The 15,981-nt window shown below is 31.6% G+C and overlaps 3 protein-coding genes across 4 annotated transcripts; all 3 read right to left on the bottom strand.

The window, feature by feature from the left end:
- Window positions 1-480: 480 nt before the first annotated feature.
- On the bottom strand, window positions 481-2,698 carry LOC114876728 (pyruvate kinase PKM-like). Its single transcript, XM_029188509.2, has 8 exons — window positions 2,557-2,698; window positions 2,230-2,468; window positions 1,976-2,153; window positions 1,663-1,881; window positions 1,411-1,586; window positions 1,117-1,347; window positions 795-1,017; window positions 481-695 (listed from the first exon to the last, which is right to left on the bottom strand). The coding sequence occupies exons 1-8, from the start codon at window positions 2,696-2,698 to the stop codon at window positions 481-483; spliced, it is 1,623 nt and encodes a 540-aa protein (XP_029044342.2).
- A 397-nt stretch (window positions 2,699-3,095) lies between these two features.
- LOC114876727 (pyruvate kinase-like) lies at window positions 3,096-9,134 on the bottom strand. 2 transcript variants are annotated; one of them, XM_029188508.2, is made up of 8 exons: window positions 9,016-9,134; window positions 6,420-6,455; window positions 5,469-5,813; window positions 5,205-5,391; window positions 4,571-5,092; window positions 4,122-4,460; window positions 3,867-4,023; window positions 3,096-3,523 (listed from the first exon to the last, which is right to left on the bottom strand). In XM_029188508.2, the coding sequence occupies exons 2-8, from the start codon at window positions 6,444-6,446 to the stop codon at window positions 3,511-3,513; spliced, it is 1,590 nt and encodes a 529-aa protein (XP_029044341.1). In that variant the 5' UTR covers window positions 6,447-6,455; window positions 9,016-9,134; the 3' UTR covers window positions 3,096-3,510. The 2 variants fall into 2 exon arrangements, with proteins under 2 accessions (XP_029044341.1, XP_046141023.1); XM_046285067.1 differs by lacking the exon at window positions 6,420-6,455.
- Window positions 9,135-9,943: 809 nt separating this feature from the next.
- On the bottom strand, window positions 9,944-13,161 carry LOC114876715 (leucine-rich repeat protein SHOC-2-like). The gene is made up of 5 exons (XM_029188489.2): window positions 12,797-13,161; window positions 11,115-12,472; window positions 10,768-10,958; window positions 10,626-10,705; window positions 9,944-10,530 (listed from the first exon to the last, which is right to left on the bottom strand). Exons 2-5 carry the CDS (start codon window positions 12,468-12,470, stop codon window positions 10,349-10,351), a joined length of 1,809 nt encoding a protein of 602 aa, XP_029044322.1. The 5' UTR covers window positions 12,471-12,472; window positions 12,797-13,161; the 3' UTR covers window positions 9,944-10,348.
- Between the last annotated feature and the right edge of the window lie 2,820 nt (window positions 13,162-15,981).

Consider the following 15,981-nt stretch of genomic DNA (forward strand, 5'->3'; position numbering starts at 1 on the left):
ACTCGTAGTTTTGTAAAAAGAAAGATCGTAAAAAGTCAGAATATAAAATGTCAATTCTTTCTCAAACCAGATTGCTTAGAACTGTTTATTTATTTTTATTTCTTATAACAGCTGATTTTTATAAAAATACGTACTTACAAATTTTCTTGCACATGGAATTTAACAATTCAATTTGTGGTTAAATATTTGAATTATAATATAATAAAATACCAATCTGCATTACTTTAATATGCATATCAGTCGTCTCCCGTATGATACGATTTCTATTACTTCACGGCAGTGTTTGTATTGGATATTTCACATCTGTTACAAGGATTTATAAATTGCTATATCCTATCAAATATATTTCTGTAACGATTAGTATTTATTAGAATTTAATCTTACTTAGCGTATTATATCCAACCCTTTTAAATTTTACCTATCTATAATCAGTAGTGATTATTTAAAAATTGGAAGTATTAATTACTTTAGGGTAGTGTTTCAGGTGCAAAGTTCACAGTTTAATATTTCACTTTCTGTATATCCAGGTGATACATAAATGATGCGTATACAATTCGCGAAACCCGCTCCTTCACGCCATCCGGTGACAATTATAATCACATCGCCCACTTTAATATATTTTTTTCTTCGAAGAAAATCGACACCGCTTTGTATTCGCGTTTCCATATCGTTAGCCCAACCAGATAATGGCTGATCTAGATTAGATATATTTTGCATTCATTATTAGAATGATTTATATAACACGTTTGTGAATATCCACTTCGTAAAATGAAAGAAAAAGATATACAATTTACTTTTATAATGAAACGAGTGGAGACCATAATAAAGTTGTAACCATCTTGCGACTGCTCCATAACGAGTAACAGCAACAATAGGGCACTTAGGACGATATGTCGATAATAAAACGGCACTGCGACCTGTCATTGTTGTAACAATAATTGCAGCTGCATTAGACTTTAAGGACGTTTCAATTGCTCCTACGATAATTGCGTGTGAAGGATCTAAAGGTTTTGGTATCTATTTCGATGAAAAAAAATATTTTTGATTACTTAAAATATTAAAAATTATAGGCTTTAAAAAGTTAAAATATGTCGAATAGTGATAATTAATAAACACCTTATAATTGAATTGATTAGAAACTTCCTTTTGCCACCGAGCGCTTTCAGCTTCTCTGCATACTATATCGACATTTTTTAATAATTCAACAGTTTCTCTGGAATTCAAGGCACCCGTTTTAAGAAAAACACCGTCGGATCCGGTTAACACAGCATTTGCTATCAAATTCATGTCAATTTTTGGACATTCGTCGCTTTTTACACGGAAACCTAACGTAACTGGTTTTCCCACCTATAATCAAATAAATGAACTCTACTGAAAATATAATAATGAAAAACATTTTTAAACACTTGCATTCATGCACTTTGTGATGACAATTTTTTCAACGAGGAACAATTTTTCGGGTCCGACGGCCACCTCGACGCTGTCTCTATCGAGAAGGATACCATCCGCCGCGTTCAAAATTTCATCAAAATTTTCTAAACCCTGTTGTGTGGAAATCTTCGCTATAACCCGAATATCACTAGCACCTTTCCATAAAATTAACACTTACTATACATGCTATATTATGCGCTTAAATAGTATAAATGCGTTATTAATATGTACCTATATGTTTCAAACGACTTTTAATACCATGAACCATTTTTTCATTTCGTGCATGATTCACTATGACGATATCACATTCTAACATGGATGCCAGACTAACGTGTTCATTATCCGTTTCAGAAATTTGAGGCAATGAAACTGCACTGTCCAGTAATTGTACAAGCTTTTCGTCTCCCACAACACCTTCTTTAATAATTTCACAAACTATGGATGTTTCACCTACGTTGAAAAGTATTAAGGTTTGCAAATTTTCTTTTTTATTTTTAACAAGTAATTTATTAAGCGTTCATTACTGACGATAGAATATACTAACGGACACATTTGACTTGTAATAAAGCAGCACCACGATCAATTAGTATTTTGTCTCCAGGACGACATACTCGAGGTAAGTTAGGATAGGAAGTCCAGAAGCATTTAGCACATCCTCCACGTTTTGCCGTATCATTCGTTACCAATTTCACTGTATTACCCTTTATTAATTTAGCATACCCCTATCGATAAAAACGATATATTTCTCATATTCAAAATTAAATTTAATTTATGATATGCTAAAAGAAATGCTCGCACTCTATTCGTTTCATCCCCGTTGAATATGCCTGTTCGTATTTCAGGACCTTGAAGGTTCATCGCGACTCCTAAAGGATAAATGTCGCTGGTGTATTCGTACATTCTATTTCCAGCTTCCCTAATAGACTGCAACGTGATTGCATGCCATTTTTCTTGTTGATGGGACATGTTTAAGCGAACTATGTTTGCTCCAGCCATCATCATATCAACGATGGCGTCAGGATAGGAATTTCTACCACCTATATCAAACATGCTATGTTTTTCACAACAAAATCTTAATTGTATTCTTTATTCTTACGCAATAACCATGTACAACGATTTCCTTACCTAGTGTAATCATTATTTTAGTAAGTCTTGCTGTTTTAGGACTGCAATTTATATCAAGTTGTACATCTTGCTCAAGAGGAGTATTTTGACAAGTTGTACGTAATTGATTATCGATTAAATATTGATCTTCTAGTTGTGGCATCTGTGTTGATACATGGATAAATAAATAAATAAATCATTTTTTACTTTATTCTATTTTATTCTTGATACAATAGTTAATATCTAATAATAAACTATAAAAGAATACCCATGGGGGTTGACGACATGATTTCGTCCATTTGGCTGTTGACAAACTTGCGTTGGAACATATCATTATGTATATTACAGACTTGATAATTTTTTGAGGCAAAATGCTGTATGTAAATTTTAAGAATTGTAGCCAAAAGTTAAGTAATCCATTTTAGTATTGATTTGATGTAGGTTAATTAGTAAACACTAGTGTTACATTTTGCGGTTATAAAAAAAAAATTTGAATATTGATACATTTTGCATAGATGTGGTTTTAGGAGGTAAAGGGGGTAGTAGTAAGAACCCGTGGACAAAATAAAATTCTTTATTCACCTTCTCTACAGAAAGTAGGAATCAAACATATCATGTTTTTTTGTAATAAATAATACATTTGATTTCAATAATTTATTGGTTCAAATAAAATTACTTTATCATTTAATAGTGGTATGTATATGCGTGTGTGTTAGCTTGTGTACGTGTGTAAATATATGTACATTTGTATATATACTTCAAAATACATATGTACATATGTTTCTTTGTGTACTCTATTTATGTAGGTACTTCATTACGGTAATAATACTGCAACTACTGGCATTTTCAGGTTGTTATCCGCTTAAGAACTTTACTAAATTCACCATACATACGATATAAGTTATATACACACTGAATTTTCAAAAGCTAAAATTACTGAACCGTTTTGCTCTTTATAGTCCAGTCAGTGAGTGTTTATTCAACGTTCCTAAAAATTAAAAATATATATATAATGATAATTTATATTATACTTAATATTACACGAAACAACACATAAAAGCTGTATTTAAATATATTTGCGTGCATACTATGATAAACATGCAGACTTTCAACATTAAAGCATAAAAATACATTAAGAACAGTTAGTTTCTTGATGTTATAACTTAGTAATAATAGCTGAATACAGAATACAATGCACATGCAAAACAAATACATAAATGTTGATGTATTATGTGTTAGTTGTACAAGGTTACATAATATATTCATAAGAATCTGTTTCACTACGAATAGTACATGCATCATCGTCTGAAGGAACTTCTATGCCTACGTACACAATGCGAAGTGTATTTGTAAATCCTGAGCCTTGTCGCCATCCAGTGACAACTATGACTGAATCTCCACCCTTAATGAAACCACGGCTTTTGCCGAAGTTCAATCCAGATTGGACTCGAACATCAACATCCTTTAACCAGTCAGCCAATTGCGCCTCTGTATACAATAAACGAAAAAGAACAGAAAAATAGTTTCTCTTTCTATATAATATAATATTGCATCGCAGTAAATCTAAATAATAAAGTATAAATCACCTTCGTGAACGAGTGGCAGAATACCACGGTAAAGATGTGCTTGTCGTGCAACCTGTTGGAATCTAGTTACTGCAATAATTGGGCAACGGGGCCGGTACTTTGCGATCAGATGTGCCGAACGACCAGTGGTTGTGATTACAATAATAGCACTAGCTAAACACTTTACCGATGCTTCTACGGCAGCAATTGCGACGGCGTGTGTAGCATCGATTGGTGGTATCGCTTTATTTGAGAGATCATGGAAGATTTGCGTTTGCCATATGGCAGCTTCTGCTTCTTTGCAGATGTTAGCCATTGTGCGCACACATTCCAATGGATAATCTCCTTTGGCAGTTTCACCTTAACAAATATCGAATGAGATAATGAGAACAACCGAATTAGTTCACCTTTTTTTGTCATGAAGAATCAGCATATTCGGACTTAAGACATTATTTTGAATAATATGGTACCTGATAACATGACACAATCTGCACCGTCGAGAATAGCGTTCGCCACGTCTGACGTCTCGGCTCTAGTCGCGCGTGGTTTCTTCACCATAGATTCAAGCATCTGTGTAGCACAAATGACTGGTTTTCCAACTTTGTTGCATCTGCTGATCATGCATTTTTGCGCCAAGAACACTTTCTCCGGTGGTATTTCAATACCAAGATCACCACGTGCTACCATAATACCATCAGACGCTTCGATAATTTCATCGAGGTTCGTCATACCTTGTTGATTTTCAATTTTAGATATGATTTTAATATTTTTTCCCTTCTCGCCAAGGATGGCACGAATTTCTGTTAAAGCTGCCGCGTTTCTTATGAACGAAGCAAAGATCATATCAACTCCTTGTTCGACACCAAATTTCAAGTCAGATTTGTCTTTCTCAGAGACAGCTGGAAGATCGACTGGTACACCAGGCAAATTAACACCTTTACGAGAACCTAACATTCCACCGTTTTCAACAGTAGTCGTAACTCCATCGGCATCTAGAGTGTATAAAACATAATTATTACACATACGAAACAACGCACGTCCCAAAATTCTACCATATATATTTCATCATTTCTGTTCAAAAGAAAATCCAGGAATGATACGTACTGACTGCAGTGACGATGAGGGAAATCAGACCATCGTCAACGTAGACACGATTTCCAACCTTTAGTACCTTAGAAATATTATCATAATCCACATAAACTACATTGGAATTTCCTTTTTCCATCTGCGTCTTATCGGTAGTGAGTTTGAAGGTCTGCCCTTTAGTTAATTCAATTTCAGCAGATCCGCCCTGAAAGGAAAAAGATAAGTAAACATTATATCTTAGCTAAGTATCAAGTTATACGAATTAAAGAATAAGTTACATACACCTTCCAGAAGTCCAGTACGAATTTCAGGACCTTTAGTGTCGAGGGCAATTGCTACAGGAACATTGATACCAGTGCGACTGGAAAGATTCTTTTGTGCTTGTCGCACGTTGCTTATGGTCTCTGCGTGGTATTCGTGAGATCCATGCGAAAAATTCATTCGAGCGATATTCATTCCCGTCTCGATCATTTTCTCAAGAGTTTCAACGGGTCTTGAAGCCGGCCCGATCGTACAAATGACCCCCGAAAGACGAACGAAGGATGCGCGACTCTCGATATCCAGGGCGCACATGTGATCCAATTGGCTTTGAGCGTACAAAGCATGGGTATTCGGGTTTCCGGCCATCTATCAAAATATAAAGATTAAAATGAATTCTTATTCGATGGAAAACTACTCAAGTGCAAATAATTCATATACTCAATAGCTTAATTTCAAAGCGTCTCGAGGCTTCTTTGATGAGATATTGAAAATAAAAAACTTGCTACTACACAGAAATAATTAAAAAGCATCATATCGTGTTTTGACTGAATTCTTGTAAATGTGTTCAACAACAATAAAATTATGAAAATGTATAAGAACTAAAGTGAAGAAATGCCCACAGTGTAATTATAAATTAACTTAGTTTGAAATAATAATAATCCTAATGATATAATAGCGTTTATACGTTATGGTTAATGCATTTTTACTCAGCATCTACTTCTGAGTCAGCTGAAATAAAAACTGAAATCAAGGACAGGTGCAAAATCAAACTACAAACATTGTTTGCTGTACATTCGTTTGTAACTTTTTACAATTGTTATCCACAAATGTTTTGTATGGTTTGTCAGAGTAACTAAACGCTCGCTAATACATGCAATAAATAGCTTAAATGAAAAAGATATTGGCAATGGAGAAAAATAAAAATGACACTGCAAAACAATTTCTCCATTGGCTACTGAGATGATGAAATACCTTATTTTCGTCGGTAACCCAAACCATTTTGGCAGGCTGCGTAAATAAATTACAGACAGGAATTAGTGACAATACAGTTTCGATGAAACCACGGCTATGTCCGGTTGCATTTTTCGGTGCACAAGATTGCTTATCAGGTAAGCGATGGAAGTTTCGCGATAAACGAAAGTAGAGAGGGGAATTGAAGACACCCACCGGACGTGTTAGATGATGGCGGTGCCAATGCACACGGCATATGTACCAAAATTCAAATCGAGCCATTCTACTTCGGAAACAACTTATCTTCTCTTGTAAATAACATTACAACAATTTGTATTAATTTAACAAATTAGCAGTCATGGAAATGAATGCGAATAAATGGCAAATATTGTCATTTTTAATAAACGCCGCAGCAAATTTAAATATCATATACCCCTCTTAAGGATATAATCTAACGTTAATAATTTCTTTGCGGATCAAGGCGCAAAGGAGACAGGAAGATCAATTTTATTTTTTTAAAGAAAATAAAATATTTTTTTTTACATAGACTAATTTTTTTTATAAATTGACCTTTACATTTCTTTTGCGCCCTCATCTAGATACGTAAACGCCGACTTGATAATTAATTATTCAATTCAGACGTTATGTAAAATTCATTAACCTAGAAAGTGTCATGAAATGTGAAGAAAAAAAAAATACAAATTTGTTACATGCCTTACCTAAATGTTTTCAATGTATATTCTTTATCATTTTTAACAGCTACTAATATTAAGATAATTAATGGAGTGTTTAAGTAATAAATTTGAACTATACAAATTTGTGGCACGTGTTCGTAAATGATAAGTAAAAAGAATATAATGAACATATCAGCTTGTTTTCAGAATAAAAAAAAAGTATCAGCCATCTGCATTGGTTGCCGCCATCGTCTGGAGATATACGAACTTTGATTAAATCAATTACGTAATTTCTAAGTACATGAACGCTTAGAACATTAAAATCATAGTATAATATCACAATAATATATATACATAGTAATAAACTGTGTGTACTTTTTTGTTTTATTTCTATGTTTCATTCTAGGAAACATCATGTGCTCATTAAGCTTTGGTGCTGAATTATGATTATGATTCGACAAATATTATTTAAACAATATTAAACTATATTATTAGTGAAATCATCCATGTATGTGTTGCAAGATAATAAGCAATTCAGTCTCAATTATTTCAAAACATGACAACTACTTGTTAACAAATTCTGATAACATGTGCTATACATATATCAATATGCATATAACAAAAAGTTACTCTTGTCATATTATTATAATAAATTATTATAATTTTATGACTTTGCATTTTGAAATTAAATAAATTGGTACAATAAAATCCTTATTTTCTGCATTATATACTAATCTATTTACTATATTAGCATCTTTTACATCTTTGAATGAACTTATATCGTTAAAATCGCTTGTACCATCGCCATTACACTAATCGTAAGAATAAAAAAATATGGCATGCAGTTAAAATAAAAATACAAACGACTTTGAAATTATTAAATGTGCTTCCAACAATAAAAAAGTATAATGTATGTACGTACTTGTAAAAACACTATTTTTGATACATCATATTGCTGCTAAGTAATTAGTCAATTAATTATTCTATCTAACAAATATATATTTAATGTAATTATTTACTAATCGTGATTAAAATAATAATCAGCAATAACATATTAGTACAGGTGATTAAATGTTATCAATGAAGCACGTAAAATTAGATTTGGTTCGAAATAACGTGGTCGTGTATGAAAAGTGATAAAATTATCACACTATACTCACGTGTTATGAACTGTACCCTATTACACTTAAGATATCGTAACATAAATTAATCATTCCCACGACATACGAATGAAATTATCGACAGTATAAACTATTAAGTATACTATCATCAGTGTCTAGTTCAAAGTCGTGTGTATCTCATTCTTTTTCTTTGAGGCGGAAGAAGTTCCAAAACACATTCTATGATAATCTTTAACAGAAGGTTATAGGACATGATCAAGGTTAACGAATTTTAGATAAAAGAACGGTTAAATATAGTAATATAAATTTTAAATTTTGTGTGTAATTAATTTTATACAATTAGAAAATTTCACAAAAAATTATATTATTTAACCGTTTCTGATACGATCTGAACTTCCTACTCAAGCCACACCATATTTTTGCTAAGAGCTGACAATCGAACACGCGGTATCGCGTGATCGGACCGTTACCCACTAACACTAAATAAAGTTTCTAACAATTATTTTAAAAGAGATATGTTATTTCAAAATCGGAAGTATGTATGTTCGTTAGGCATTAGACCTTGTATTTTATGTAAGTACGTATATTCGGAAAGATGTTAATAATTCATTAATTAATACTTTGTATATGTATATAATAGAGACGGAATAAAATAGACAAGAATTTAAAAGAATGTATGAAAAATGAGACCTTGAAACACATTGTGACTAACAATGGTTAAAAGTTTCCTTAAATCACATAACCTTCTAAGACTATAATCGATAAAACAGTATCTAAAATACAACTTCATGATTCAAATATGTAATTTGTTTTTGTCATTACCTTTTTTAAATTATTAAAACTGAAGTGAAATTCAATAAAACGGAAATCAATGAATAGCGTAGAAATCCAACAAGATCAACGTTCTCCCACTACAGTCTCTGAGAAACTGTTTTAAGGACACGAAAGGTCATTATTTTCTAGCACACATTATCTTTCAACTTAGGGCTGATTTTCAATAAAGAACTATGATTCGTTCAACGAGAGACCATGCTTGTAACACGACGAGTTTTCATTTGTTCTGCGCATATTATAACTCTGATTGGCTCAAGCATGCTTCGTCTGCGCAAGCGCATGGTGGTACTGCGTAGCATACTCTGTGATCTCATATTCAGTAACTTGTCGACCTCCATCGTTATTACTCGTGTTTCTTAATATATATGTTTGTGTCCACCGTGTATATAACCACGCAGTGCCATAAAGTTAGGAGTAACAAGTAGAGAGTCTCCTTGAGCTGCGTGAAACAGGTATGTTTTCTCGTTGAACGAATAATACGAAAGTTATCAGTTTCTACAATAGCGAAAATTTGGCCATATTTTCTAGTGGATCTGGAGGAAAATCACTGAAGAACCAGCCTAGTGCAAGTGAAATTCGCACGAGAGACTATGGAGAATATTTCTGAATAAACAGCCACGAGTTTCCTACGCCAATGTTACGGAAATAGCCGACTTCTGACGGACGGAATCGAAGTGGTAGCTAAGCGGGTGAGTAAGGTTATTTCAAAATTTTTCAGTATTCTCTACGATACAAATTCACTTACTTCTCAAGAAGTAATAATGACATAAAAGAAATTATTACAAGATTTGTATTAATATTTAAGAAAAAACAGCTTTCAACGGGCAACATAATTATTTAGTATAAATACAGTGATTATCACAGTATTTATTTTACAACAAAAATTTGGTATAAGAAATAAAAGTTGGAAAAGCTATAAAAAATAAAAATGTTTATTTTTTATACATTTTTACTTACATATTAACAGTTTATGAGATGGCAATGTTAACATTTTTTTTAAGTAATGAAATTATTACATTGCTGTACCTGTTATTATTTAAACTTCTATAATTGTCTTTGTACTTCAAAAATTTAATCAGTTTTGAATTAATTAAACCTATTATTATATTTTTAACAATAACTATACTTAATTGGACTATAGAAGATCACTTATTGAAATAATATCTTCCGGTAAGCGTATATGACGTGAATTTTAAATAAAAGTATTTTGAATTTGATTTATCTGACTTGTAATGCCATACTTATACCTTGAAATGATCTAGAATAGTAATCCTTTAATTTTTGTTTCTTCTCAAATCAAATGCACTTTTCGTCGTTTGCTTTAGCAATCTTCAAACTGACCTTCTTCATAACTTGATGACCAAACTAAAGTCCCTTCTTGTAACATTCGCGTAACACGGGTGATTATTCGTGGTTGGTGGGATTCCGCGGGACAATATACTTGTTGCAATGGTTTATAAAATGTGAACGGCGAATACACTCGCTTTCTTGGCTCTTTACATTCTGAAAACAAAACATATCACACAGTGAAAAAAAATCGTATGTCAATGTTTCTTGCTAAATAAAATATCCTCCTTATTTAAGTTATATGTTCTTACCATGAGGATCAAATTCATCAGCTGAATCCTCTGAAGAATCCCAGCATTCGTTTTCCAATTGATTAAATGTGCCTTCAGGTCTAAGAAAAATAATTAAAAAATTAATCAACAAAAACTGAACGGTTATAATTTTTCCACTTACAATGCGCAAACAGCAACATTTGGACTATCCTCCCTTGAGTTCGATGAAAGTGATAATTTCCTTTCGTCGTCCGACGATGACTCCGATGAGTCGGATAGTTTCAACTTAAATCCATTAATTTCTCTGGCCTCTTCTCGCCAATGTTCTCTCAAATCATCTCTCATACTTTCATAAGGAGTATCCCTATTGAGCTATTGATTTGATCCATTAATACAGAAATCCGTTGTAACCTTTCGAGAATAAAAAAAGTCAACCGTCTAATTGTACGGAAGACTGAATAAAATTAAGCCTTCGTCGAAGGTTGATTCGTTGTCAGCCATAAGGCTGTGGCTGTTTTACATCCTTACCGATAAGCAGTCAGTCGAAAAGTAGTTTTGCTCAAGATCCACTCCTAATAAACTTGGTAGGTTCTTTATCGTTTCTGGTAACATTTCAAATTCGTTATCGTATAAATCTAAGTACTGCAAATTGCTTAAACCTCCTATACTCTCAGGCAATTCAGACAATTGATTACAACACACTTTCAATTCTTTCAATGATATCAACTCTCCGATGCTTTTCGGAAGAGCTGTTAGTTTGTTCTTTTGTATGTTTAAACTGCTTAACTTCTTTAAAGAACAAATTTCTTCTGGCAACCAAAATATATTGTTAGAGCTGATATCTATTACAGATAGATTAACAAACTTTCTAATAATATTAGACACCATTGGAATTCCTGTGTTGTGGACATCAAGTTTTTTCAGACTAGATGGTTCCTTCACCTTCTCGATTGGTATATCCCAAAAATAGTTGTTTGAACTAAACTTGATATTTCCAATTATCAATTCCTCTAGATTTGTCATATCTTTGATTATTTTGTCTACTGTTGGATCATCTAGCTTGCATTGCACCATTGATAGCTTTTTAATATATGATCTTGTTGGGTTTTTTGGTAAACAGAATTTTTTAAATCTTGTTTTGTTGAATGATATTGTTTCAAGATTATTGTATTTAGAACTCAGTATCCAGTTTGGAAATAAAGGACAAGTATAGTTGCTTTCTGCATAAAATGTATTCAAATTGCTGCTCTTAGGAGATACATTTAATTTGGAGTTATAATTATATGAAAAATCAAATATTTGTAAATTTTCCATTCCCTTAGCAACACATTCTGGAATTACTTTGAAGCAATTACCAGCAAGAGATAAATTTTTTAGTTGATGTAAGTTTGTACAGGAATCTGGCAAATACTCTAACTCATTGTAACTCAGATCCAAATCCTGTAGATTTGATAAGTTTTCTAAATTATTTGGAACATATCTTATATGATTCTTACGTGTTTTCAATGTTTTTAAGCTACTTAATTCGCATACAACATTTGGAAGACAGAAAAATTGATTATTATCTAGATTTAAATATGTTAGCATTTTTAACATATTTACAGAGTCTGGTAAATTACTTAACCGATTATCAGACAAATCAAGATAAACTAGATTTGCTATAGATTCAGTGAAGTTGCTGGGCAGTTGAGGTAGTTGATTTCCCAATAGAGACAAATTTTCTATAATTTGTAGTTGTGTTATATCTGAAATTTTTTTGACAATACTTTGAGCTAGCGTTGTAATGGAATTTTCATTGGACACAGCATTGCACCAAGGATCTTGTATCTTCAACCATAATGTGTTATTATTGAGTGATTTTACCAAATTGTATTCTTGAGTCATATCTGGTATAAAATTTGAAACACAATGATTTGTAACATAATAAAATTTTACTAAACAATATAAATATACAAATATTACATGCAGTAATACAATTTCTTTAGTATTTTATTAAAACAGTATCAGTTACTTGTTATCAAAATTCGTCTAAATTTAATTAGTACCTGTTTATAAGTGCATTAGTATTTATTATAATTTTTATGAAGTTAACATTGGTAGGTAAATAATTTTATAACAATTTAAATAAGATACAAAAGTAGAGTTCAATTTAATTGATTGCAAATATCAAATAAAGAGTAATATTTTCTGTATCGTGGGTAAATACGAACCTTTATATTGTAGACAATTTCGTCACTTTTATCTATATACCTATTTCGTCAATTATTTATTCAGTTCTTTTAAACATATACAATATAGAATGAAAATGGAATATTAAATAATGAAATATGGAATGAAAAGAGCTATTAGGTTAGAAACTTCATCAAATTCATAATGCATAAGTCGTGTGTACTGCTAGCCTCAATTAAACGACATATAGCAATTATTTGGAACGATTTTTAAAAAGAATAGAAATTTACATAGCATTATTTTCATTCAGTTTAAATGTAAATTTTGAGTGGGATGTAAGGTATTCTAACAAGGGATTGATCAATTTTATAAATCAACGTATATACAGAATCGAGCAAAGTAGTCTTCCCAAAGGAAAATGGCGATATGAGGAAAGCAGGCATTCCAAAAATTCTAATTTTGGCCATTTTAATATTAAAAGCAATTTAAAAACAAAATTATATCATTTTTAATTATTAAACATCATAAAATTGAGTGTAGAAGTAAGAAATATGAATAACATAAATATCAATTCAATCAAAAGCATCGCCATTTTCATTGAGGGAAACCACCCTGTTCGATACTATACAAATGAAAAGAAAAAGCATAATATAAATTTAAATTTAATTTGAAATCAATTAATCGAATCGAAGATAGTTTATTTGATATTCTATGAAAAGGTTTCAAAATGAGGACACGTGCGTTTACGTAAAACAGGGCTTGCAGAGGCCAGCTCATTTTATTTAGGAGACTTATATTTTCGTTTTGTACACAAATGTATACGTACACATGTATACTGATAGTGCTCTATACAATCTTTAAAACATCGTTAAAGTTATCCATGTTTTCTCTGTCATTAATGAGGTTTATATTCGTATAATCGTCTAGGTTCTAGACTTTAGAATAAAATTAACATTAACAAGATTCTGTTTCCTTTCTTATCTCTTTTTGTAATTGTTTGCAAATTTCGTTTAAAAATCGCTCTAATCTTTTTAACACAATATTTTAAAACAAAAGGTAAATATTAAGATCGATACATACGATAATAACAATGCACCCTGTTACTTTCAGAAATTAAGTACCTTAGTAACATTAGCGAACAAATCTGTTTAAAATTTCGCTTCCATACCATTTAGGTATATTGGAAGAGGTATGCGCGTGTATTTTATATGGATATTTCTTGTAATGTTAGATGAGTGGTGGCCGTTCGATCGAGGGACAGTTTTTCCGATAAAGCTTTTCTGCAAAGTTCTTTCAATACATAATTATACGTGTACAGTATAAATTTAGATCAACATGCATTTCGCTTACTGTTGTATTCGCAACATTTTTTCCCCCGTTGATGAACGTATATGTACGCTAGTAAAATTCTGTAACTCGTTATCAGATCTGAACAAAATAGCATTTGGAATAGAAGTAACTTACATCGATCGATAAACATTCGTTGCGATCAATTTAGACAAAATACATTGTCCCATCCGTATTTGATAAACATTTCAACTGTTATAAATAAAAAAAGAAAAGTACGAGGTAATGTTGTATACTGTACGTATTATTTGTTCTATTTTGCAAATACTATTTTTGTCCAGTTTCTTTAGATTATTTGCGATAAATAATATCATGAATCTGTACTATTCGTGAAACCGAGTTTACACGGTACATCGATCGACTCGAAATGACAAGAATTGTACTAACGTGAAATTAAACAATAGCAATAAAAATATTAATAATATTAATTAATAATATTAATAATAATATTAATAATAATATTAATAATAATAATAATAATACAAATCGTAAAATAATCATAGCAATAACAATAATATAGTGTGCAGTACAAACTAATATGTGGCATAGGAATATGTTTCTCTTGAAATATGCAATTCTGAGCATGAAATGTAATGGATGGTAAATGTGAATCACCGTCAGCTTCGCTCGTTATTCCCCTATAAGAGTATAACAAAATTTAAAAACCATGAAAAATATGGCGTAGAACTCGCATTCTCTCTATTAAGAACAGTAAGTTCAATTTAATGATTGCACAAACGTTTTTCTCATTTTTCAAAGCCATAGAAAAATAGTGCTGAGAGAGAAAAACAAAATCAATAACGATATTTACCCTAAATGAAAAACCCTAACGTTTTTAATGTCGCAATAACTTAATTTTATTTCTTGCACACAGAAGGAAGTTTCCGCATTTGAGACTCATTATTATAAGACAGTATGTTTCCGTTTCTCGCATGGTTCGCGTTTATTACTTAATCATATGCCTGATCGTATGTATCTATATATTCTGTTCGTATATCTGCGTTTACATCTATTGTCTTCTATATTCTCTTTTTTTAACGGTACATATAATAGGAGGTGTACCTAACCACCCGTCGATCCTTCATTATTTTATTATTTGTAAAGATATACAAAAAGAAGGCTACAGGAGAAAGTTATTGTATTTTAGGAGGGAAAGTAAGCTATAGAGGGTGAAGGTAATCTAAATATACGTAGAATATAAAATTTAATCCTCTTTTCCAACACATAGGTAATATATTTCTTGAAACGTTTCCTTTTTTTCATCTGTATAAATAATAAAATAGCTAAGGATAAATGAGTGGTAGGAGACACTATAGTATATGTACATGTATATATACATATAAGCACAACCAGCCTGCGTGTACTACACACACAACTACATACAAACTCGTATGCAGAATATGGTCACTTATGAAACTCTTTTATTTCAAAAATATATATACGTATATGCGCGCATGTGTGTTATAGATAACTCTGCGTTTGTGTGTACACATGCGTAATATATAATACATAAAAACATAACTCAAGGGTACATACACACCTCCTTTTATACTTATTCGTATCTAGTGGTACTTGGCGGCGTATATGTTTAAAAATTCTTAGTAATTCGGTATGATTTATGATAATTACGCGGGATATCATTCTCATTGCGATATTTAAATATGATAAAAACATGCTTGTGGAAAATGATCATTTACACGAGGTGCACATGAAAATAATGAGTTTCTCTTTTCGAACTGCTTCTGAACGTCGAATTTGACGATCGTGTATTAATCGGAAATTGAAATAATCTGTATTCATTACCAAGGATTCGATACACATATAATTTTTTCTCGTAAACAACGATAAATGCAAGATTCGTTTCTTATTTCAATTTCGA

The sequence above is a fragment of the Osmia bicornis genome, chromosome 3 (genome assembly GCF_907164935.1).
Source record: "Osmia bicornis bicornis chromosome 3, iOsmBic2.1, whole genome shotgun sequence".
Taxonomy (NCBI): Eukaryota; Metazoa; Arthropoda; class Insecta; order Hymenoptera; family Megachilidae; genus Osmia; species Osmia bicornis.

Bases quoted from the DNA above. Each gene is read 5' to 3' on its own strand.
- LOC114876728 (XM_029188509.2), bottom strand. From the start codon at position 2,698: ATGCCACAACTAGAAGATCAATATTTAATCGATAATCAATTACGTACA. The intron at 1,882-1,975 runs GTTAGTATATTC...TTTTCAACGTAG, and splicing joins ATTACAAGTCAAATGTGTCC to GTGAAACATCCATAGTTTGT. The intron at 1,348-1,410 runs GCAAGTGTTTAA...ATTTGATTATAG, and splicing joins TCATCACAAAGTGCATGAAT to GTGGGAAAACCAGTTACGTT.
- LOC114876727 (XM_029188508.2), bottom strand. From the start codon at position 6,446: ATGGTTTGGGTTACCGACGAAAATAAG. The intron at 5,093-5,204 runs GTACGTATCATT...TATACACTCTAG, and splicing joins CCTCATCGTCACTGCAGTCA to ATGCCGATGGAGTTACGACT. The intron at 4,461-4,570 runs GTACCATATTAT...ATATTTGTTAAG, and splicing joins AGATTGTGTCATGTTATCAG to GTGAAACTGCCAAAGGAGAT.
- LOC114876715 (XM_029188489.2), bottom strand. From the start codon at position 12,470: ATGACTCAAGAATACAATTTGGTAAAATCACTCAATAATAACACATTA. The intron at 10,959-11,114 runs GTAAGGATGTAA...TCAAATCAATAG, and splicing joins TTTCGACTGACTGCTTATCG to CTCAATAGGGATACTCCTTA. The intron at 10,531-10,625 runs GTAAGAACATAT...TTTTGTTTTCAG, and splicing joins TGATGAATTTGATCCTCATG to AATGTAAAGAGCCAAGAAAG.